The 25,463-nt window shown below is 38.0% G+C and overlaps 2 protein-coding genes across 3 annotated transcripts in view; both read right to left on the reverse strand.

The window, feature by feature from the left end:
- Positions 1-2,727, reverse strand: part of LOC121387396 (cilia- and flagella-associated protein 65-like) — a 53,521-nt gene extending 50,794 nt beyond the window's left edge. Inside the window, exon 1 of the mRNA XM_041518499.1 lies at positions 2,615-2,727. The gene's annotated coding sequence lies outside the window, so the exon portion shown is untranslated. The remainder of the gene's footprint in view (positions 1-2,614) is intronic.
- A 5,229-nt stretch (positions 2,728-7,956) lies between these two features.
- Positions 7,957-21,458, reverse strand: LOC121387441 (protein FAM207A-like). 2 transcript variants are annotated; one of them, XM_041518555.1, is made up of 6 exons: positions 21,427-21,458; positions 18,978-19,102; positions 17,382-17,580; positions 13,690-13,840; positions 13,298-13,354; positions 7,957-10,273 (listed from the first exon to the last, which is right to left on the reverse strand). In XM_041518555.1, the coding sequence occupies exons 1-6, from the start codon at positions 21,455-21,457 to the stop codon at positions 10,150-10,152; spliced, it is 687 nt and encodes a 228-aa protein (XP_041374489.1). In that variant the 5' UTR covers position 21,458; the 3' UTR covers positions 7,957-10,149. The 2 variants fall into 2 exon arrangements, with proteins under 2 accessions (XP_041374489.1, XP_041374491.1); XM_041518557.1 differs by lacking the exon at positions 21,427-21,458 and having other exon boundaries at positions 18,978-19,107.
- Positions 21,459-25,463: the final 4,005 nt, after the last annotated feature.

The following is a 25,463-nucleotide window of genomic DNA, read 5'->3' on the forward strand; positions in this document are numbered from 1 at the left end:
ATGTCAACTATTACCTGAAATTATTTTGCCAAATTAAAATAAAATTCACCAACTGCTTTCAAAATTCGCAATTGGCGAATTTGGTGAGTGCCAGAGCAAGCCCTGCACACACACAGACACACACACACAGGCACCAAATTTAAAGTGCCCCCAAACATTGGGGCCTATATTTTTGAAGTTATATTAGTGCTATGACATGGTAATACTGCCAGAAGTTATGACATTTGTTGTAGTCATGTCAGTCTATGATGGTTTTACAATATCATAGCACTTAAGATAGCTTTGAAAATATGTGGCCTGATATTTAGCAGAGTAATATGTTTTTTTCACTGGAGAGCATACAATATCATGGAAATTTCTGTGAAGGATAATTACCATATAGATAAATACATGTTAGTGTAGTTTTGAATACTGAAGATGTCATTTTAAATATTACATTCCCTCTGAAATGTTAAATTCTGAATTATACACGCATATCTAATCGTAATATTTCAATATAAAATGCTACTAGTTCTGGTGATAAAATTTAAACAAAACAATTGTTTGTTTCATTAAAAACATGATATTATTAAATTTTTGATAATGTGTCATTATGTTAAAATGAAAGAAATAATTACTATTTTCAGGCATTACTTTCAGTGGTGGATCCAGAAAATCCATTTAGGTGGGGTCCCAGTGACATGAGGTGGAATGCCAAGGGAACTTTGGTGGAGGTCTGGACGGGGATCGTAAATGAAAATTAATAAATAATAAAATTATAACTATTGCAAAATTTAGGGGGGGGGGGCTTCCCCCTCATCACCCCCCCCCCCCCTGCCTACTGGTCACTGCAAATGACGTGACATGTTGATGTACAGTCTGACGCCTAAGTAAAAACAAGGAGTTACTTTTTAAAATGACAATTGGTTTGTCACCAGCAGTGCAAATGGTTTAGCTGTAATGAGGCAACTGCGCATAAAGCGAGGGCTTTACCACTCGTCTAAAATATTCATAATGAAATAATTTTAAAAGTTAATTTATGTGTATATATATAGTACTTTGTATTCTGGGACTAATGTTGCCTAAAATCACTGTTAACCAGCCAAATGAAGAGAAAAGAATGCTGGATTTCTTTCTTACATCCGATATTAAAATTTCCACTTCTATGGAACATTAGTTTCCCTTACAGGGCCTTTTTGTTGAACACTTGCATAGTATCCATTCTGGAAAGTCAGCTGTACCGAGATGACATTTAGAGGCAATTTCCTTGATGAAGTCACCAAGAAATACCCAATCTTTTCGATTTCCATTTAATGAGAGTTCCCATTTTTATTTACAACAAATATCGTAAATCATGACACACTAAAGCTGTATCCTAACCGGCCGCGGGCAACGCGAGCGATTATTTTAGAAAACATTGATTTCAGTTATCATATCCTAACCAGACGCGTGCGACGCAACATATTTATCTGTCGCGTCGCACGCTTGCGGTTAGGATACAGCTTAAGAGAACTTTACGATACTTTCGAAGATCTGTTGTATCTTAATTCTATGACATTCATATTTTGCTCTTAATTAGCTACGATATGTCGTAGCTAAGATGGCTTCGAAAATATGGGCCCCATCAGCAAATATGTATTTAACAGGAACATCACTGAAAGAGGATGCTGTCAGTTTTCTTCCTGTAGTGTGTATTAGTGATTAATATGTGAAATGTTTTTTATCAGCGAGTTCGAAAATGATTGTCAAACATAGGATTGTTGTTGTATTTGAGGGGGAATATTTTACTACTGTTTGGTAGGCAGAATTGTGCAATATTGATATAGATTGGTCTCTGATAGTTAGAGAATGTGATAACTATCCAAATAGTTCATCCCACGGTGAACACCTTTTTTGATACTATGGACTTCACTACAAGTTATTTATTTCTGAGCCTAATGTTTTGTAACTTGCACACAAAAATAAAACACTTTTACTTTTCTTCTGACATCAAACCAAACTAAAATTATTTACATAAAACATTTTTGTAAGATGATGTGATGGACTATAGCTCTCTTACTGTCAAGAGTACTCACTGCACTCAGGCTAGTTTGATATATGAAGAAAAGTAAAAGTGTTTTGGAAATAATAATAATAAATATATATATATATATATATATATATATATATATATATATATATATATATATATATATATATATATATATTTGTGTGCAATTTAGAAAACAATTGGCTCAGAAATAAATAACTTGTAGTGTGTTTCCTGTGGGTAGGACTATAAAAGATGGTAGGCCTATTTAATATTGAAAATTGTTTGTCAGTAAATTCCAGTGCTTATATCTTTAGTAGGATTCATTTAATTCACAGATGTTAATTCAATTAAAATGGTGTCAATGTTTAGCACAATAAGCGTTCGCCTTTATTTCGAGGGCTGAAATACGGACAGAACCAGAATATATTTGCCATTTGGCTTCAAAGAATCAGTCGATTTCCTTTAGTCCGAAGGGACGTAGAAACTAAGAAAGTGTGGTTCTTAATGTGCTGCCTGATTTACTGTGCGCCCTGCACTTGATTTCCATAATGTAAACTTATTTCACATAAATGTTACAACTGTCGGCATGTACATTTTACTTACTATATGTGTCTGGTTCTGCGCTGCACTTTATTAAAAGCGTAGAACATTCCGTTACCTAACGCGTGATATTTTCATAGCCTCCATTTTGACAACATAAACAAACATGGCGGATGGCGTATCTAAGCAACGGTCAGTGCTAAAATCCGGACGCGGTTATACTCTAAAATGCAATTTAACTTTTCCAAAAAGAGTAGGGCCTACCATAGGCATAGGACAAAGCATTAGATCGATCAACAATCAATCAATCGATCGATCAGTCAGTCACTCAATTAATGAAATAATGTCCCTGTATTGTAAAGAATTAGGCTACATAACATGGCTGCAAATGTTTAACAAAATGTTTCAAGAAAATATTGAAAATAACAGGAAACGAATACGATTTTTAAATTACGTTAATTTAATATGTTATTAATAGTTTATTTATTTATGACAAAATTTAGTTAATTTAAATTTTAAGAATGTTGTAATTTTACATTTCAAAACGAAACAAAATATTTTTGATTGCCAGGAGCAGCTCTAGGGGCCTCCATCTGTATCATAAATTTATATTCGACTAGTTTGTAGTATAGCGTGGGCAAAATAATACAGTTCCGTGACCAATTTACGGGGACAAAAGTTTGAATGTGTTTTTCATATCTTCAAAGCCTTCTGAATAAAAGTGTGTGTGTATGGGGGTGGTGGTGGTGGGGGGGGGGGGGTGACTCCGCCAGGTGGCGAAATCCAAGATTGCCGCCAAAATTATCAAAACATGTTTTTTCAGCTTCTGCTTGTATAAAAATAATTTCGATATATAAATGTTTTGGTGGTCAAAGAATTCAATTTTATACACTAGAACAGTTTTAGATAGCTAATAAAATTATTTCAGACGAAAATCCAAAATAATAGTTGTCAAAATTAATAATTTGCTTTTCTTTTTTACATTACTCATCTAGGAGTCACACAGACAGTTGCTGTATTATTCTTATTTGCTCTTAAACTGATTTGGATACACAGAAAAGAAACTTTTATTAATGACAATTTATGTCCTCCTCAGGCTCCGAATCGGTTATTGAGTCGGACAAGTTTCATGTTCTGCATCATCTATTGCCTACTGTATTTTGATATGCTACTAGTTAATGTCTTGGGAAGCATATAGGCTTTGTGTCCTTGCACCTTCATCGTGTGCCATCCATGGTCAAGTGAAGAAGGTGGTCATGGGACACAGGGTTTGTAATAATTGAGCAGCAGGTTCACTTGATGTTGTGATTCCTGATCTGGTGTTGATTTAATCCTCTTCATCATTCTCCCTTGGAAACCCTGCCTTAACTATAGGCCTAGATTCTTAGTAGTTAAATAAATAGTAATAAAACATAATAATCTGACTAAACGGTATAAGTTTACTATCCGCTATATAATGTTGATTTTATATTATTCAATAACAGCTAGCAGGATAAAATATTAAATACTGCTGGTGTATTTCAAAATATGACTTCACCTTTTCAAAAGTCAACGTTACTTGTGTCGAGCAGCATATTTTCACTGTTTATGTATTAACTACTCGTATAAATAATAGTGCATGTTCAGTATATGCTGATTTCAAACAATGCATGTCATTCTCAAGCCCGTAGCCAGGATTTTGAGATGGGGGATCGTTTAGGCTTATGGTGAGATTTAGCCTAGAGGGGTCCGGGGGCATATTGAGAAAAAAGAGCTACCGGTGTGTGTGTGTGTGGGGGGGGGGGGGGGGGGGGGGGGGGACCCCGACCCACCATTGGCTACGGGCCTGATTTTGGCATATGTTTCATTAGAAATACAAATTTCAAGGACCCCTGAATCGGTCTTAAAGTATTATGGTAGATATTTAGACGCTATTTCTGAATATAATGCATTACTGATTGTGATGATAGGGCTATCTGATGTTATGGTCTAGTTTGAACTTTTATATATGGTTAATATATAGTGTACATAATGTTTAAGGAGAAAGACCTCTAAGAGGTAGAGGATGCAGAATAAGAACGCTAGTCCTATTCACTAACTGATCCAGAGCCCGAGTAGGACAGTGTCAACCTGACTTATTTCACTATTGGTGGGGGCGGGACATAGCCAAGTGGTAAAGCGTTCGCTTGATGCTCGGTCGGTTTAGGATCGATCCCCGTCAGTGGATCCATTGGGCTATTTCTCGCTCAAGCCAATGCACCACGACTGTTACATCAAAGGCCGTGGTATGTGTTATCCTGTCTGTGGGATGGTGTATATAAAAGATCCCTTGCTGCTAATCGAAAAGAGTAGCCCATGAAGTGGCGACAGCGGGTTTCCTCTCTCTATATCTGTGTGGTCCTTAACCATATGTCCACCGCCATATAACCGTAAATAAAATGTGGTGAGTGCGTCGTTAAATAAAATATTTCCTTCTTTATTTCCTTCACTATTGGTGTGTTAAACATTTATTGGTTAAATTTGGAGCTGACGTAGGGACTGGGTGTGTTCTTGCCACAAGAATACAATTATAACACAGTTAGAACCCTAACAGTTCAACTGCCCCTCACAACCACACACAATTATTGTAAAGTTTGATACATATGATAGCCTATGTTATATTTATTTATTTAATTAGCAGTAGTACAGTTAATTTAAAACTCCTGCGCCAAACCAATCACTTAATGGGTTGGGTTGCCCTGCGACGTTTGAAAGTTCAGAGTGTTTCTGTTGGTTTAAACAATATTTATTTTACAAAAACATATTGCGATCGGTCAACAGGCTTAGCCTACATGTAGGCCTATATTAAGCCCTCTCCCAAAATTTACATGCGTATACATGTTTAAATACCACATACTTGCATAGTAGATTTGAACAAAGAGGAAGAAAGGAGAAAGGGTAAAAAAAGTGTGAGTATAGTGAGTAGAAGACTGTAGAACGTTTACATTGAATTGAGGAATTTATAGCCTAAAAATAGTGCAAACTTTAGCAAAAACGTTTAGTAGCAGTTATTTATTTTAAAGTAGTTTTAATAATTTCTTCATTTTCTTGTTCACTAAATTTTTGATTTCCCAATAAGATCTTTTTTATATTATATAATTTAGATGTAAATAGTTTCACATGGAATTGTTTCTCGATTCATTGTACCGGGGACTGTAGAGAATGAAATGATCAGTATCTTCTATAGGACGCCCACACGAACAAGACGGATAATCTGAGATATATCGAAATAATTTATGACCATTAAGATCACTGATGTCTAGACGGAGTTTACAGAGTATCTGCTCAAGTCTAGAGCCCAGATAAAAATATCTGGAACAGCTTTGTCCGATTTCTTTAATTGATTTTTAAAAAGGTCTCAGTGATTCAGCTTTCCAGACTTTAATATTTAATGCATTTCACAACCCTATTCCAGAAGGAAAACAAAAAGACTCACAGTATAATTGTTTCTGATCATCTTGGTCTTCCAGTTGTAGGATCAAACCTCCCTGGTGGATATATAATAAAATTATAACTATCGCAACATTTAGTGATTCGGCTCTGCAAACATTTGGTAATTTTGACATATAGTTTTAGAGGAAACCCGCTACATGAATCTTTTATATGCACCATCCCACAGACATGATAGCACATGCCACGGCCTTTGATATACCAGTTGTGGTGCACTGGCCAGAACGAGAAATAGCCCAATGGACCCACTGATGGGGATCGATCCTAAACTGACAGGCGAGCACTTTACCACTGGTCTAAATCTCGCCCCTCAATATTCAAGTTAATCATCAGTACTATCAAGGCCCCTTAAAAAAAAAATGTCTGGAGCTACCCTCACAAAAATATAATTTACATGACAAATCAGGGGCATAGGCTGGGGGTTCTCGGTGTTCGGACGAAATTCTCTGCTTCCCCCAAGAATAAAACATGTTTACAGTGCAGTCCATGTGTGTCTAGGGAAAATGATGACAAAGGGGTCCACTAGTTTCATATTCGGACCCACCCCACCCCAGCAGACCATGTTTCTCCCCTTCCAGACCCCCCCCCCCCACCCCCCGGTCCAGACCATGTTTCTCCCTTGCCAATAATACAAGACAGACGAGGAAATATGAAAAATGCCCCTTTTGCTCTGTCATGTTTTGTCTGCTCCAAGAATATCTTTATTACTGTGCCCCTTCCCCATCTACCGGCCTCGGTGGCGTCGTGGCAGGCCATCGGTCTACAGGCTGGTAGGTACTGGGTTCGGATCCCAGTCGAGGCATGGGATTTTTAATCCAGATACCGACTCCAAACCCTGAGTGAGTGCTCCGCAAGGCTCAATGGGTAGGTGTAAACCACTTGCACCGACCAGTGGTCCATAACTGGTTCAACAAAGGCCATGGTTTGTGCTATCCTGCCTGTGGGAAGCGCAAATAAAAGATCCCTTGCTGCCAATCGGAAGAGTAGCCCCATGTAGTGGCGACAGCGGGTTTCCCTCTCAAAATCTGTGTGGTCCTGAACCATATGTCTGACGCCATATAACCGTAAATAAAATGTATTGAGTGCGTCGTTAAATAAAACACTTCTTTCTTTTCCTTCCCCATCTATCGTCTCCACGAGTACGAGCCAAGTCTAGCAGGATTCGAATACCCTTGCAAGGAGGAACACTCACTTAGTTTTTAGTTTTTTTACATCACTTTGCCATACATGCTTTCCACCGGTTACATTATAGGGCTGTGAGACATGGGAGGGAAAACAAAAGTTGAATGTGTGTAATGCAATACAATTTAGCATGCATGTTCAGCGCTGGAATTAAAGGCATATAGTCACAGACCACTGACCTACATGTATTTAATGGTCTAACAAAGTAGAACCTGAACAAAAATAATTTAATTTGTCCCTAAATGTACTTTATTCAACCATCTTCATAACCATCATACTCCATTTATTAATGACATTTTGTAAAAATAATTGAATTATGGCAATGGTCCATAACTCAAAAACTAAAATTGCTGAGAGAAATGGCATGGATTTCACTCCATCATGGTTCAGTTAAAGTGATGCGATAGCTAGATTTGGTTTCCAACAATTAATGCAATTTTTATTTATTATCCATTTTTAGAGAAATAATTCTTAGGTCATTAAATCCGTGACAGTATGCCTTTAAGATGCATAATGCTTTTTACTTTATTTCTTAGTCTCATTATCATCTGGTGTAAATATCAGGTACTCGAGTCCGGGTCGAGTTTCACCCTAGAGTCCAATATTTTAGACTTATGGAGGATCTATCCCCATCTCCAATTGATACTAATCACCCCAGGTCCAGACCATGGCGCCCCACGATCACAATTCGTTTTGTACAGTCACACCAATTATTTTAGGTTAGGTACAGCCATGAAAAGTAAACAACAAAGATGCCAAAAACACAGTAGTTTAATTTATACACATGTACAAAACAAAATGTACACACAGCATCATGGTTCGAAATATTAACATGCAGCCCGTCTATGGCAGGTAATTGTGGTAAATTACAAATACGAAATATCTGTATATGATTCAAATTTCATTTTAAGCAGCAACCCAAGGAAACAAGGGTACACACGGCTGCTTGATATCAGATGACTGAAATGTATGGAGTTAGATGATTTGGCATAGAATGAAGGTGACTGCATGAGTTGTTTTAATGTACATGCATAATAATGACATTTTATTATAATAGCTTGTGACTGTCATCTGTCTCAACAATAAACACATTAAGAATAAGATTCATGCTGTTGAAATATCAATTCGCCTCTGTTGACTATTGAGATTTTTTTCTCCCATTCCAATGACTGCTCCATTTACAACTGGTAACAGAAAATGCTATACATAGTATATGCTACCCTGCCACTCTTTTCCTTAATCTTACTTGGAGAGAAACAAAAACACACACATAATACGCTTGAGCAACAAGGTCATCAGTAACTAAGCATTTGTATTCCTGGCAAACATTATAGAAGTTGCCCATTGAGCTATATCTTGTTCAGCCAGTGCACCATGACTGGTATATCAAAGGCTATGGTATGTGCTATCCTGTCTGTGGGATGGTGCATGTAATAGATCCCTTGCTACTAATCTTAGAGAAAAATGCAACAGATATCCTCTGTAAGACTATGTCAGAATTACCAATGTTTGATGTCCAATAGTTGATGATTAATAAATTAATGTGCTCTAATGGTGTCATTAAACAAAACAAACTTTAACTTTTTGTTTTAGCCAATTTTTCAATATATAGGGTATCTGTTTGAAAATGATTAAAAACTGGCTAATTCAAACATTTTTTATTAGCAAATACTAAATATAGTAGCCAATTTGCATAATAAAAAAAGCAATTGGCTAATTTGGCAATGGGCAATCAGTCCTGTTCTTCAGAGATGACACTTGGTAGAAACATAAGCGTACAAGACAGGGGTGGCTTTCGCCAGAATTAAACGAAAACGTTAAAATGTATTCATATTAGCATTACTACCAAACAGCTATATAACGTTGCCCACCCACCCCCACCCCCAAACTCTAGTGCTGGAGCAAAATCAAAATATCAAATTCAGGCAAAAAAATTATACAAATATTTAGGCAAAAATTTAATGTGCTAATCTGAGACCTTCTTACTATGGAATTCTATCATTCTACTCTCAAAATTAGTTATAAACCATGCAAAATGCTTACTGATTCGTTTGCAATGCTATATAGCTGTTTGGAAGTTATGCTAATATGAATAAATGTGGTTGTACAGAAATGGGAGCCTCTATGCCTATGGGTAAAAAGTCTTCTTGAAAATTAAAGCCGTTTTTTTTCCACGTGTATGTTGTCTGGTGTAGGTTTACTGGGCTGGTCACTTGTGTTAAAAGCTTGCCTATACATTATGCATATTACCGTCCTCGGTGGTGTCGTGGTCAAGCTATCGGACACAAGGCTAATATGTACTGGCTCCCACCCAGAGCAAGTTTTGTCGACTCAATGGGTAGGTGTGAGGCCACTACACCCTCTTTTCTCTCACTAACCACTAACAATTAACCCACTGTCCTGGACAGACAGCCCAGATAGTGGAGTTGTGTACCCAGGACAGCATGCTTGAAATTAATTGGATATAAGCACGATAATAGTGTACTTTGGAATACAGTAGGTGCATTTTATTGGAAATACACCCCTTTCCTTAGAAACACCGGGCATCTGTCCCTACTGTGTTAGGGTCTCCACGAGTACTCTGGCACAGGCCGAGTGAAGCAAGACTCAAATCCATTCACAGGACTCGAGTACCTGTCCAAGGAAGAGTACTTTCATTTAATTATATTTTGTTTTACATCATTTTGCCATATACACGTATGCTTGCCGTCAGTTACATTATAGAGCTATGAGACATGAAGGGAAAACAAAAGTTGAATGTTTGGAATGCAGTATTATAATGGCATGATTTGACATCCATGTTCAGCAGTGGAATTAAGATGCCTAATGCTATTTTACTTTATTCCTTAGTCTCATTATCATCAAGTGTAATCATTGGTACTTGGGTCCAGATTGAGTTTGACCCTCGAGTACAATATTTTGTACTCATGGAGGCCCTATTCTGCGCATCACGTATCCATTTCTTCTTCCTGTTTGAGTTTATTTCTCAAGTGTTCAGCGATCGTGGCAGTCGGGTTCTCCTTGAACGCTGGATGTTCGAGAACTTCCTGGAACATAGATATGTCCTTCAACCTGCAAAATGGAACAAATAATCAACAGAAGTAACTCATAGTGAAGCATGTATATATATTATTAATTAAATTGTTTACTGTCAGGGCTTATCACTCAGCTTTATCAATGATATTCAGCCAAGTTTATAAAAAATTAAGGATACCAGGGTAAACTGGTGTAACCAGGATTTTATATTGGGGGGGGGGGGGGGGGGGGGCTAGAAATGAAAAAAAAAAAAATCTACATGCAGGTGCATGCTGAAAAAAAAGTTACATGCACCATTAAAATTCTGCATGCACCAAAAATAAGGTAAATCCTGTTAACAATGAGGAAAATACTATTTTATTTACCTTGATTACAGTGTTGATTTTTTTTTTAATACGAAGCTATTCAGAATTATTCGGCAATACCTATATTTATTTATTAACAGTACCGGAACGTTATACAACTGCGTTTATTACTGATTCTTGATCAAATTTGAAAATTTAACCCAACGTAAACGCCGTACAGAAATCTATAATAGGCCTATTACAAAAACGTACAAATATTTGTGTTTTGTATTAAGCAAGTTATCAACTTTTTTAACTCGATAAGATCTGTTGGTATAATATAAATTAGCCTACGGAATTCGACAAGAAGTTGCGATTGAAATAATCACTGGCTGACTTCGAGTCAACTACACGAGTAACGCACCTGCACGTTCGCAATCATCTGATCAAGTGCCGATATCTGAGGTCGAAAATGTTCAAGGCAGTTACGGTACTTTGTATTGATCACAGATCTGGCGGAGTTCAATTTGTCAGTGACGACAACAACTGTGCTATGCGATTGGATACCCCAAAGTCGGTCTCTACCACCTTCCCTAATACCGTTCACGGATATAACCGAGATATTGCCGGCAATTTTCGCAAATATATTTCACGGAAATGACCGAAAGGGCGCCATTGTTGTAAGTAGGATTATGGGATACAAAATGGATGCGCCCATAAGATAAAAGTTATCGTTTTCATGTGGCGAACAGATTACGAAATGCATACGCAAAATTCAACAACTTGAGTCTGAATCTGGTAGACAACAGGATACTAGTATACGCAAAAATCAGCATCAGTATATTGCATCGGTTGTAACTTGCGACCGAATAGAGACGAGCCAAACGTTTTAAAGAAATGTGCACGGTCCGCTAAGACACCTAAATTACCTGCTGCTATTTTATCTCAAAAGGAATATATGTAGACATAATATTGGATTGTCTATAATTTTACAAAGGTTGAAAACGGTTTTAACGTTAAAAAAAATCCACAAATGTCGCAAAAGCTGAAAAATACTAACATCGCATAATGAGCTTTAAATAACAAACATTTGGAATGTCACTGTAGTACAGAAGTACCATTCATAAAGTGAAAGTAGCATAGCCACCGCAAAATATCAGTGTCAAATTGTGGTCTTTCTTTTTATGTTAGTAAAGATTTATTTTTATTAATCTAATCATGCACCAATGAGTAGCCTGTTTTATAGTTCAGAGGAACTGGACATTTGTTGTTTGGGGTTTTGGTGGGTTTTTTTTTAATCTGCTGTATACTAAATTTTACATATTATCAGTGACAAATGGTAGCCTGCCTTTGTTATTTATATATAAAAATATTATTAGTCTAATCATGCACCAGTGACTCTGTGAGTGACTGAGTGTTTTGCATTATCCTCCAAATGTATCTATTTTGTTTTTAGCGGCCTCGCTGGCGTCGTTATAGGCCATCGGTCTACAGGCTGGTAGGTACTGGGTTCGGATCCCAGTCGAGGCATGGGATTTTTAATCCAGATACCGACTCCAAACCCTGAGTGAGTGCTCCGCAAGGCTCAATGGGTAGGTGTAAACCACTTGCACCGACCAGTGATCCATAACTGTTTCAACAAAGGCCATGGTTTGTGCTATCCTGCCTGTGGGAAGCGCAAATAAAAGATCCCTTGCTGCTAATTGGAAGAGTAGCCCATGTAGTGGCTACAGCGGGTTTCCTCTCAAAATCTTTGTGATCCTTAACCATATGTCTGACGCCATACAACCGTAAATAAAATGTGTTGAGTGCGTCGTTAAATAAAACATTTCTTTCTTTTTTCTTTCTATTTTGTTTCAGTACTGGGCTAATAGTGTTAACTTCAGCAAGCTGCACAGAGGTTCTAGAATAAGGTGGTCCGATGCCCGAGGACAGTGGTTTTTTAGATTCGGGCAACTAAAGATTACTTTTTGCGATCCCGATGGCAAGTGGTGAATAATAATAATAATAATAATAATGATAATAATAACAATAATAATAATTAATCTACAACACTGCGATAGTACGAAAACAAAAGAAACATCTACAGGTCACTTCTTTCGATTTGCAAGTATTGAAGAAACTGTTTTATAAAATGCTTTCTTTTGTATTTTGTTTTAACTTCATGTTTGAGCTAAAAATTATGTATTTAAAATATAATTTCAATGTAACTTTGAGGTAACCGATCAGGTAATCCACAGGTTACGCAAATATAATTCACGTAACCGAACAATTGGTTACCTAGGTAAAAACCATGTGAACTGACTTCCGGTTACCTCAGATTTCGAAATAGTGTCCCCTGTGTATGTATGTATGATTTTATAAAATGTAATACAGTTTTTAGAAAAGTTTGATTGGGGGGGGGGGGATGGGCCATGTAACTGCTAGCGTATCACATGTTACCTTTCACTGATAAACTGAATGTCAAAATTCCCATACATATTTATTTCAAAGCTTCTTGACATGCTGTTGGACACAGTCATTGGTCTAAATATATATATATATATATATAGGCCTATTGAATATATTAATAGTCAACAAAAAACGTAAGAGCCAAATTTACAAAGCCTCTAACTACATGTATTTACAATGCTTAAACATCTGCTTTTAAAAACCACAAGCTTTGTAAATTTGGCTATAAACGTTTTGGGTCTTAAGTGGAAAGCTGATATCCCCCCCCCCCCCCCCTTGTTCATACTGGCATACATACATACATCTGTAGCATTTTCCCACTTACATTTGTTTCTGGCGTGTCTTTTCCTTTGCAATGCCACGAACCTTTGTCACTTTGTCACTACAAAAACAAAAATTAAAAAAACATTTAAATGCTAAGTCAATATCATAGAGTGAAGTCACTTCTCTCTGACACTTTTGAGAGGGTGAAGTTTTTAACGGGAGACAAACTTGAATTTTTAGTCGGGAATAAGTAAAGTATTCTACCACAATTTACATATATTGTTTCTTTTGAGAATTTAAAACAAATGGGGGGTACAATAAAAAAAAATTCTAGGACTTTTCCAGGACTTCCCAAATTGAAAGCACATTTTCCAAAGTTTTCCAGGATTCATACAATTCCGAGTAATGTGTTCTAGATATTAAATAAACTTTTCATTTATGAAGATTGCACACCTTTTATCTGTTTTTGAATCCGACCCTTTCATCAAGAGCTCCAGTGTTGGCAGCGCATCTTCAATGACTGACATGTCACCTACAATAACAGTTTTCTGTCTCCGTTTCTTCTCCTTTTCTTGTTTTTTAGCCACCTGAATACTGTTGATTTCTACAATTCACCAAAGAAAAAACCCCTAAAAAACTTCGCATTTGCAGTGCCTAGTAAGAACCGGCCTAGTAGGTGTTATAGTTATGCCATCAGCAGGGGTGGGAATTGATGAACTGTAAAAAAGAGGAAATCTAGAGGAGTCCCGGAAATTCTTGAAATCCTAGGTTAAAATCTGTGCCATCTGACACATTTTGAAGGAAAGGACGATTAAAATGTGAGGAAATGCAATGTTCCCTGAGAGGAAAACAGCTGATCTGAGGAGAATTCCCACCCCTGCATCAGACATACAGCTGGTAGGTCGCAGTGCGGTACTGGCTCCCACCCAGAGCGAGTTTTAACGACACAATTGGTAGGTGTAACACCAATAAACATTCTTCTTTCTCACTAACCACTAACCCACTGTGCTGGACAGACAGCCCAGGTAGCTGAGGTGTATACCCAGGACAGCATGCTTGAACCTTAAATGGATATGAACACAAAAATAAGTTAAAATGAAATAAAAAATGTGAGCAAGAAACTGATTTCATAAAAGTGCTCAGTGTACAAATTCACCGTAATTTTGAGTAAATAAATTAATGATATTTGCATTTTTTCACTAGCACATGTGAGTGGTAGCATTATTAGCTTTTGTCTAATCATAAGGACTGTACTTATTTTAAAATTTGTACATAGTACTTATTATCAGTGATATCCAATGGATGAATTTTTAATGCTAATATGATTCATATTGGCAATAAAAACACGTCCATCGGATAAAAAGATCCAGTCTATTGACAGGAAGGAAATGTTTTTTTTAACGACGCACTCAACACATTTTATTTACGGTTATATGGCGTCAGACATATGGTTATGGACCACACAGATATTGAGAGGAAGCTCGCTGTCGCCACTTCATGGGCTACTCTTTTCTATTAGCAGCAAGGGATCTTTTATATGCACCATCTAAATTTGATATACAAGTCGTGGTGCACTGGCTGGAACGAGAAATAGCCCAATGGGGCCACTGACGGGGATCGATCCCAGACTGACCGTGCATTGAGCGAGCACTTAACCACTAGGTTATGTAACGCCCCACACGTATTTGGAAGTCCTGTGTAAATAAGAAACAGTGTGATGACAAAAGCTGGGTATTGCAGGCCCTGTGTAAATAACAAACAGTGTGATGACAAAAGCTGGGTATTGCAGGCCCTGTGTAAATAAGAAACAGTGTGATGACAAAAGCTGGGTATTGCAGGCCCTGTGTAAATAACAAACAGTGTGATGACAAAAGCTGGGTATTGCAGGCCCTGTGTAAATAAGAAACAGTGTGATGACAAAAGCTGGGTATTGCAGGCCCTGTGTAAATAACAAACAGTGTGATGACAAAAGCTGGGTATTGCAGGCCCTGTGTAAATAACAAACAGTGTGATGACAAAAGCTGGGTATTAAACACGTATCTACAGGCCCTGTGTAAATAACAAACAGTGTGATGACAAAAGCTGGGTATTAAACACGTATCTACAGGCCCTGTGTAAATAACAAACAGTGTGATGACAAAAGCTGGGTATTGCAGGCCCTGTGTAAATAACAAACAGTGTGATGACAAAAGCTGGGTATTAAACACGTATCTACAGGCCCTGTGTAAATAACAAACAGTGTGATGACAAAAGCTGGGTATTGCAGGCCCTGTGTAAATAAGAAACAGTGTGATGACAAAAGCTGGGTATTGCAGGCCCTGTGTAAATAAGAAACAGTGTGATGACAAAAGCTGGGTATTGCAGGCCCTGTGTAAATAAGAAACAGTGTGATGACAAAAGCTGGGTATTGCAGGCCCTGTGTAAATAAGAAACAGTGTGATGACAAAAGCTGGGTATTAAACACGTATCTACAGGCCCTGTGTAAATAACAAACAGTGTGATGACAAAAGCTGGGTATTAAACACGTATCTACAGGCCCTGTGTAAATAACAAACAGTGTGATGACAAAAGCTGGGTATTGCAGGCCCTGTGTAAATAACAAACAGTGTGATGACAAAAGCTGGGTATTAAACACGTATCTACAGGCCCTGTGTAAATAACAAACAGTGTGATGACAAAAGCTGGGTATTGCAGGCCCTGTGTAAATAACAAACAGTGTGATGACAAAAGCTGGGTATTAAACACGTATCTACAGGCCCTGTGTAAATAACAAACAGTGTGATGACAAAAGCTGGGTATTAAACACGTATCTACAGGCCCTGTGTAAATAACAAACAGTGTGATGACAAAAGCTGGGTATTGCAGGCCCTGTGTAAATAACAAACAGTGTGATGACAAAAGCTGGGTATTAAACACGTATCTACAGGCCCTGTGTAAATAACAAACAGTGTGATGACAAAAGCTGGGTATTGCAGGCCCTGTGTAAATAACAAACAGTGTGATGACAAAAGCTGGGTATTAAACACGTATCTACAGGCCCTGTGTAAATAACAAACAGTGTGATGACAAAAGCTGGGTATTGCAGGCCCTGTGTAAATAACAAACAGTGTGATGACAAAAGCTGGGTATTAAACACGTATCTACAGGCCCTGTGTAAATAACAAACAGTGTGATGACAAAAGCTGGGTATTGCAGGCCCTGTGTAAATAACAAACAGTGTGATGACAAAAGCTGGGTATTAAACACGTATCTACAGGCCCTGCGTAAATAACAAACAGTGTGATGACAAAAGCTGGGTATTAAACACGTATCTACAGGCCCTGCGTAAATAACAAACAGTGTGATGACAAAAGCTGGGTATTAAACACGTATCTGCAGGCCCTGCGTAAATAAGAAACAGTGTGATGACAAAAGCTGGGTATTAAACACATATCTGCAGGCCCTGTGTAAATAACAAACAGTGTGATGACAAAAGCTGGGTATTAAACACGTATTTACAAGCCCTGCGTAAATAACAAACAGTGTGATGACAAAAGCTGGGTATTAAACACATATCTGCAGGCCCTGTGTAAATAAGAAACAGTGTGATGACAAAAGCTGGGTATTAAACACGTATTTACAGGCCCTGCGTAAATAACAAACAGTGTGATGACAAAAGCTGGGTATTAAACACATATCTGCAGGCCCTGTGTAAATAAGAAACAGTGTGATGACAAAAGCTGGGTATTGCAGGCCCTGTGTAAATAACAAACAGTGTGATGACAAAAGCTGGGTATTAAACACGTATTTACAGGCCCTGCGTAAATAACAAACAGTGTGATGACAAAAGCTGGGTATTAAACACATATCTGCAGGCCCTGTGTAAATAAGAAACAGTGTGATGACAAAAGCTGGGTATTGCAGGCCCTGTGTAAATAAGAAACAGTGTGATGACAAAAGCTGGGTATTAAACACATATCTACAGGCCCTGTGTAAATAAGAAACAGTGTGATGACAAAAGCTGGGTATTAAACACATATCTGCAGGCCCTGTGTAAATAAGAAACAGTGTGATGACAAAAGCTGGGTATTGCAGGCCCTGTGTAAATAACAAATAGTGTGATGACAACAGCTGGGTATTAAACAAGTATCTGCAGGTGTCCATACTGTGCATCCACGTGTCATGTTTGATCTTCTTCCTCTCCTTCTTCTTCAGGTTGAGACCCTTCAGAGATTTGTTGGTGATCGTGCTGCGCATGTCGAAATCGGCTGGCAGCTTCTTCGAGAGAAGTTGTGGATCGATGTTCAAACCGGAAAACAAGTTGCTGCTTCGTGTAACATTAACAGTACTGACTTCATTAGTGTCCTGGGGAAACAAAAGGAATGCTTGTTAGTTACACCTTAGAAGTAGATTATACAGAGGATAATCCCCGAGTGTCTTGTAATATCATAATTTATCAGCACAGGTTGATAAAACTTTTGTCAACAAGTGCTGATAAATTATGATACCACAAGACACGTGGGAGTATTCTTTTTATCATCCATTATCATTCTTTTTATTTGTGACAATGGTTAACAACATCAGTAATGTGGGTCGAATGTCACTATATTTGGCAGCTTTAGACTCGTTAACTAGCAGAATGATAGTGGCGTGATGTCACTAATGATAGGTTTAGCGCTGAAACATACACAGTGATGTAAAAAAACGAAGCAATATATCCTAGGGGAATATCGCAAATTATAGTGCCAGCGATATCTCCTACAAAAGCCTTTAATGGATGCTAAATGAAAATACCTAGAAATTCAAGAAAAAACATGGATTAGGCCTTAGAAATAAGCAGAAGCCATTTCCTAGTCAGTGTCTAAGCACAGTAGGTGTTTCCCGTCATTTTAATGTTTGTAGGAGGTCAAGCTGCATTTTACTAGAATAGATCCAACACTGACCGTACATCATTCAGGCAAGCGTTTTACCACTGAGCTATATCCCACCCCCATGGTGAATCATTACACGTTCTACTTCTCAAAACTAACAGATTCCTACGTGCAGATAAAAGTTAAGTGGACAAAATTCCAGCAGGATTTCTAGATTATGGTAGCCGCACTCCCATGGCTACTGATATTCAATGTTGCCGGACGGCCAGTGAAAAAAGTTGTCAAATCGTGCATTGAAGTCGATTTTGTAAATATGAATATCCTGCCCCAAACCTCAACCTCAATCTTAGTGTTTTTGAGCTCTATCTCCCTCTTTAGGTGAGATATCCGATTATTACTATTTAAATTGTATTAACTTAAAAGTAAAGTAGGACTAATTATTTTTTAATCGTGGCTAGTACATTTTTTAAAATCACTGATCCCATGGCTAGTGGATTTTATAAAAATTCTAGAATCCCTGCTTCCACGTATTATTATATAAATTTGTTAATATATTGAAATGTTGTCGCCCACATTACCTGCTGGGAGCAGGACATAGTCCTGTGGTAAAGCGCTCGCTTGATGCGCGGTCGGTTTAGGATCGATCCCTGTCGATCCAGCCAGTGCACCACAACTGGTACATCAAAGGCCGTGGTATATGCTATCCTGTCTATGGGATGGTGCATATAAAAGATCCCTTGCTGCTAATCGAAAAGCGTAGCCCATGAAATGGCGACAGCAGGTTTCCTCCCTCAATATCTGTGTGGTTCTTTACCATATGTCCAACGCCATATAACCATAAATAAAATGTGTTGAGTGTGTCATTAAATAAACCATTTCATTTCACATTACCTGCTCTTCTGGTGGTGACTGAACTGGTGTCGTGGACCCCTTCAGTGGACTTTGTCGTACAGCTGACACATGGAGTCTCTGCTTCTTTCTCTTCAATTTTCCCATTTCGTCAATTAATTGAAATTCTGTTCTTAAAAGGAAAAAAGAAAGAAAAAAAATTATAATTATTTATGAACATTTGTTCAGGGCTCGCGCTGTCGGTAGCCAAATTAGCAATTGGCTAAAATTTTGGCTAAGCCATTTCTATCTTCTGATGTGAACAAACGGTTACATAATCTATCTGACACCTCAAACATAATAATAATACCAAATATTCAATTAGCGTAATAGCGATCTCGCGACTGGAAACGAGAAACGGTGTCATACAGAATACAGCGTAGGCCTTATAATGTTTGCTTATTTTAATAATCACGGTTATTAATTTTAACAGCATGCATTCAACATGTATGGAGTATACTGTGAAGTCGGCATTCTTAGCCGAGGTATTTTGTAAGCAGTAATCACAACGCTGACATCAACAGCAACAACATGGCACAAATTACGAAATTGTTTGGGGTGGGGAATTGATGGGTCACTTAAAAAAAACTACGAAAAAGCAATTCAAACTAACATAAAGATTGCTATTTAAAGAAACAATGAGCTCTATAAAAAAAAAAAAAAGGGCTCAAATTTTTATTTGGGAAAAAAGGAGGAAAGAAAAAACAACATCCACCCACACCCATATTTCTGTATGTTTATTAATTTAATGTCATAGGCCTTACAAGTGGGGGTGGGTGTATGGGGTACTGGCTTCAAACTGAAGATATTGCATAACTCCATTCCAACCCCACCTCTGCGGAAAAATCTAAGTAATATATTAACTGCCCCTACCCCCAATGAGGTTTTGTTATTCCTATTTATTCCAGTTTGTACACAATTAGCTGAAAAAGATACATTTTCATATTCATATATAAATACTCTATACAGTACTACCTCCCCCACCCAAACCCCAAATACTTGCTGCTGGTGTAACTTGTACTTGGCGACAAACATCAAGTCGACCAACCCGGAACAACTGCCTTGCCTGCCAGTGCCAACTACACAATTGCACGAGTCTCCCCTGGGTTGTCATGCCACGACCAACAGCGGTCAGGTCCTTTTAAGGGCCCTATGGGCAACCTAGGGAGACACCCAGCGTCATAAAGGTCTATAATTAACGAGCAACTCTCGATTCACTAATATCAAAACCTATATTAGCTCGGCCATTTACCTTTCGACTGACCGTTCAAAATTGCGCCAAATTTCCTCAATCAAAATTGCGCACCCCTTTCTCTTTGGCATTAACGGCTCCATTCAAAATTCCATAGCATCACCACCACCCCCATTCCGCCTGCTACCGATTCGATCGGGCTGCTAGTGCTCCCTTGCACCTGCCAGTGCAGGCGGTCCCTCCTCTCCCCTCCCCCCACCTTTCCTGTCATGGACGGAGGAGCCGGCCAAGGCCGGCTCTTGTGCCCACGACAGGCATGCACTACAACAGCTTGTTCTGAATGTGCTTGTAAAACCCTATGACCTGACCTGACTGCGTAAAACAAATTTGGCTAAAGCATTTTCAATATATGGCTAATAAAAATTCCATTTGGCTAATATTTTGGCTACAGGTATTTTTGATCCAGGGTGAGCCTTGTTCCTGTTGCCTTCTCCTACATGCGTCAATATAAAAATAAAAAAATATATATTATTATAGGGATGTTCGCCGAAGCAGGAAATGACGCAGTACGGCACATGCGCGTAAAACTGGTTGGCAATCGATCACACAACAAGATACAACCATTTTGCTTTCAACGAGATTACCAGATAAAATAATAACAAAGGAATCAGTCGGCCATGCGGAAGTACCGTCTTGCCAACCAGTCCAGTCACGTGATTTTTCGTGACGTCACGGCGAACATCCCTATTAATGGGGGAGGGCTGGAGGTGACTCGACTGTAGTTCATCAAGATAAACGGCACAATATTTATTATTGTGACGTTTATTATAAATGTCAAAATGTTAAAAAACGGACCGCAGATGTTTACCTTGGTGAACTAACTTTTTGGTAAAAAAGTTAGAGCAGTTTTACGCTAAAAATAATAAAATAAAATAAACAGGGCTCCCACTGAAAATAGTTTTGGTTTAGCAAATATTTAGATATAAAGAGCATTTCCTTGAACATTATTAAAAAGTGGTTAATTTAAGGAATATTTCCAGTTTTAAATAATAGATGTACGATTATCATTATGTAGCATCATGATCTTCGATAATTTCTAAATTCTATTAATTTGCCATTCCAGAAAACAGAGTAAGCCGTCTACAAATTTTTTAAAAATGTATTTTCGTTGGGGGGAGGATTGTCCTCCCTTCTACCCACTAGGTACGGCACTTCCATCACCAATTCATCCAAAATAAAATTAATAACTGAGTAACCTACGTTTGTAAATTTTACTATTTTGTGGGCGCATCCATTTTGTTATCACGTGTACATTCCGTTTTTATATTTCCTTTCTTAGTTTTGGAGAACCATCCACTAAAGAGACTAATACCCTGAGTCAGATCGAGTGTCCTAGAGCTAGCTGCAGGTGGACTGTTTGTCGTTTATATCATAAAATAAACAGGCTATAGCTAGAAGATACTCGAGCTAATCCTCAGTTCGTAGCCATTTCAAAACGCTTTCGACAATTAAAGTAGTGTTATATTATTAAAAATTACAATTTCTCTTTTTCACTCAACCGCTGCATTTATAATTTAAATAGCGTTGAACATGGATACCAAATCATGCCCTCATATTGCATTCCGCACAATCTACTTTTGTACCCCCCCCCCCCCACCCATGTCTCATATGGCCCTATAAAGTAACCGGCGGAAAGCATAATGACAAAATTACATTAACAAAAATATGACACGAGAGTGCTCTTCCTTGCACGGGCACTCGAGTCCTGTGAATGGACTCGAGTTTTGCTAGACTCGGCCCGTGCCCAAGTACTCGCGGAGACCCTGCTAATAAAGTCATTATTTAGTGGTAATTGTTTTGTGGACATATATAGTTGAAGGTATAATGTTTAGTCTTCAAAGTAAAAGTTAATAAATAAACAAGCCGTCATTATCCATATTTTTAGACTGCATCTTTAAAACAATCGGCATTGAGGTTGTATTTACTTAATATTATCGAGTTTGAATGTACTTCCCGGTTTTACTGTATCAGCTATATCTCGAGTGACATTTACATTTTAAGCTCACGGGGATGATCATTTACTGATATCAACAATCTAGAAATCAAAGCAATAGCCCAATCGTAAACCAATACATAAACGGAGAACGTCTCTGAATGTTTAAATAGACGTTCACCCAAAAAGATTGGTCATTTGAGAACAGCAAGTGATGATGACATACACAGTGAACATTTTAAGCACTGTTATGTTTCATTTGGTCATCATTGGCTTTGTGGTGACAAAGGCATCAACGGCTGTTCGCAACAGAACTCACGGCGCATCAGCTGGCCGTATCTCTTGTGCTCTTGAATATCTCGCATCAGAACGTCATCTCGGACTCTTCGTCATTTCCGACGGGTACTGTCATCCTCGATTGCCGGCGTCACCAAAAGCTGAAAGCGAAGAACTACGGAGACTTTTGGACAAAACCCAAACTGAGTTTTGGAGACTGGCGGAGCAGAAATCAACGGATTCGCCAAACCACCGTAGCTACGTGTTCAGAACCACAAAGAAGATTACCCTGTGTCCCATCCCACTTGACGTCGTCAATTCCAAAGTTGTCTACATTTCACTGCTGCCTGGTTCCAAAGCGAACTACTCGTGCAAAGACCAGTCTAGTGGCTACTGCGATGGCCAGTCGGTTAAGAATGTAGAATGTTTGGCCAATGGCAGCTGGGAATCTTTCAACGATGTCTGTAACCAGCTTGTTTGGATCAGTCCACGTCTTGAGTCGTCTGTGTATCCACAGTGCCACCTAAAAGCTGGGTTTGTGTTGCAACTTACTGGCCGATCAACACACATCATCGGTATTAGCTTGCATTGCGGAAAGAAACTTATAGTTTTCCACATGGTGATGAATTTAAAAAGCAAGAAGATTGGAATGATTACGATTAAAAAGAGAGGAATCACTTTTAACAACAAAATAGGGTCGAAATGGGGTAAGCAAATTGTTGTGCCGAACAGTGACATTAAAGGTGGACAGGAGTTTAATATTACAATTGTGGAGACAACGAAAGGATTCAAGGTGTATCTCGGTAGTCGATATGTTCAATTGTTTGCGCATCGTACACCATTCCAGTTTATCGACAGAGTTGATCTGAAGGGAGAGTCGACAATCCTGAAACGTCTGAAACTTATTCTTTAGACAAACGATCTCTTTATATGACTCACTCACTCTCTTTCTCTCTCCATTTCACCATCTCTGTCCATTCCACACACACACACACACACACACACACACTCTCTCTCTCTCTCTCTCTCTCTCTCTCTCTCTCTCTCTCTCTCTCTCTCTCTCTCTCTCTCTCTCTCTCTCTCCCCCATAAACATTATTTTTTTTTCTGCAGAAACCATAAATAAATAGTTAATAATAAGTTAATCTTTCAGCTAAAGACATTGGACATCATAGAAAATAAAGCATAACCACAAAAATGTGGGGTCTTTATATTATAAATTTATTAAATTGGATTTCACTACCTTGTGACATTATTACAAATAACTAAGTACAAACACAGACATAAACACAGACATACGTACAGACGCACGTACATTCACACAAACACACACATACATACATCAATATTTACGTATATGTTGGAAGATTGAAGTAAATAGTTTTGCGAAATATCTATATTACTGTTATCAAGCGATTTAAGAATTCACAATAACATTGTAATAGTACTATCACTATTACAACACTATCACAATAGTAGTTTAACTATCGCAATACTATTGCAATAGTAAAACTGACCGCAATAGTCATCCCTACTCTCTCGCCCCCTATCGCTCAATCTCACACTTTCTCTTTTCGTCTCTCTCTCTGTCTGTCTGTCTGTCTCTCTCTCTCTCTCTCTCTCTGTCTGCCTGTCTGTCTGTCTGTCTCTCTCTCTCTCTCTCTCTCTCTCTCTCTCTCTCTCTCTCTCTCTCTCTCTCTCTCTCTCTCTCTCTCTCTCCACTGTATTTCCATATTTCCATATAATCTCTCTACCTTCGTCTCTCCCTCTCAAACTATGAACACAGAAAAGAAAACCCCAACCCCCAAAACAACCTTGTTACTCATTACTGAATAGTCGTGAAATCTATCTGAAAAAATGTGCTGATTATTATTAGATGTGTTTCGAAAACTATAAAAAATGAACGGTGCGTTCATTAATAGACAGATGATTATAAAACTGAAAAGTGTCCGAGCTATTGTTACGCGAAGCTTGGACAATTCTGAACAAAAATTATGTCATAATCTATTTCAAAACCGTGACGACGGGCCTATAAACATTTGTATTGCATCTCTCGGGGTGTGTGTCATGGGACGCGATACGAAACATTACTTCAGAATAGAGGATAGATGCTGTTTCCAGTTATGTAACGTTTTCAAAACGACTGTTTGTTTATATAAGACACAGCAAGTCATTTCTATTTTGTTCTTTAACAGATCAATGATTTTCTGTCTAGTAGTAGTTATGTTATTATTATTAAGTTAATTTTTTCAGTGTTAGTTACAATATTGCAATCAACATACTAGACATAATAATCAACAGATAATTTAATACTGTCCCTTGAAAGTAATCGAAGAATCTAGTTCAGGAGCGGCACAGTGTAAATAAAGTGGTACGGCAATGTGCCGCCCATGAAGTCCCAAGCAACACTTTTATATATCATGCCAATTCTGTTGGCAACACGCACGTCCTATGCATAATAGGCCTACTGGTGGTACTGAGCACTCTGACACTAGTTCACATCAAGTTACAACACTTCATGATAAATTCTGTCACAAACGCCACTAATCTGAACACGACACAGGTTGTATAGTGTTACCTGTAATATATCGCACCGAACCATCCATGTGACATTGTTTTATTGTGCCAATATATTGTTTGTTGTTTGCTTTATATATATATATATATATATATATATATATATATATATATATATATATATATATATATATATAATTATTATTTTTTGTTTAAATCTCTCAGTTTTCAGCTAGTTCTGGTAACAAAACCCCTCGTAAAACGTCGATAAATGCTAGTTTCATGTCATAATTCCGTGTTGTTCTATTGTTGTTTTGTCATTTCGTTGTCGGTACTATAGATCGTTTAAAACAAGTCAACATTGTGTTACAATTTTAATGAGCTCAATAAAGCCTTGTTTTCAATCTTTATTTAAATGCGTTCACTAGTTTGTGTTTAAGTCTGCAGTTTCTTTTATAATTTATAACAAAATTAGTCAAGTAGGCGTTTTATTCAGTCCCCTGCATTCTCAA

The sequence above is a fragment of the Gigantopelta aegis genome, chromosome 13, assembly GCF_016097555.1.
Source record: "Gigantopelta aegis isolate Gae_Host chromosome 13, Gae_host_genome, whole genome shotgun sequence".
Lineage (NCBI taxonomy): Eukaryota > Metazoa > Mollusca > Gastropoda > Neomphalida > Peltospiridae > Gigantopelta > Gigantopelta aegis.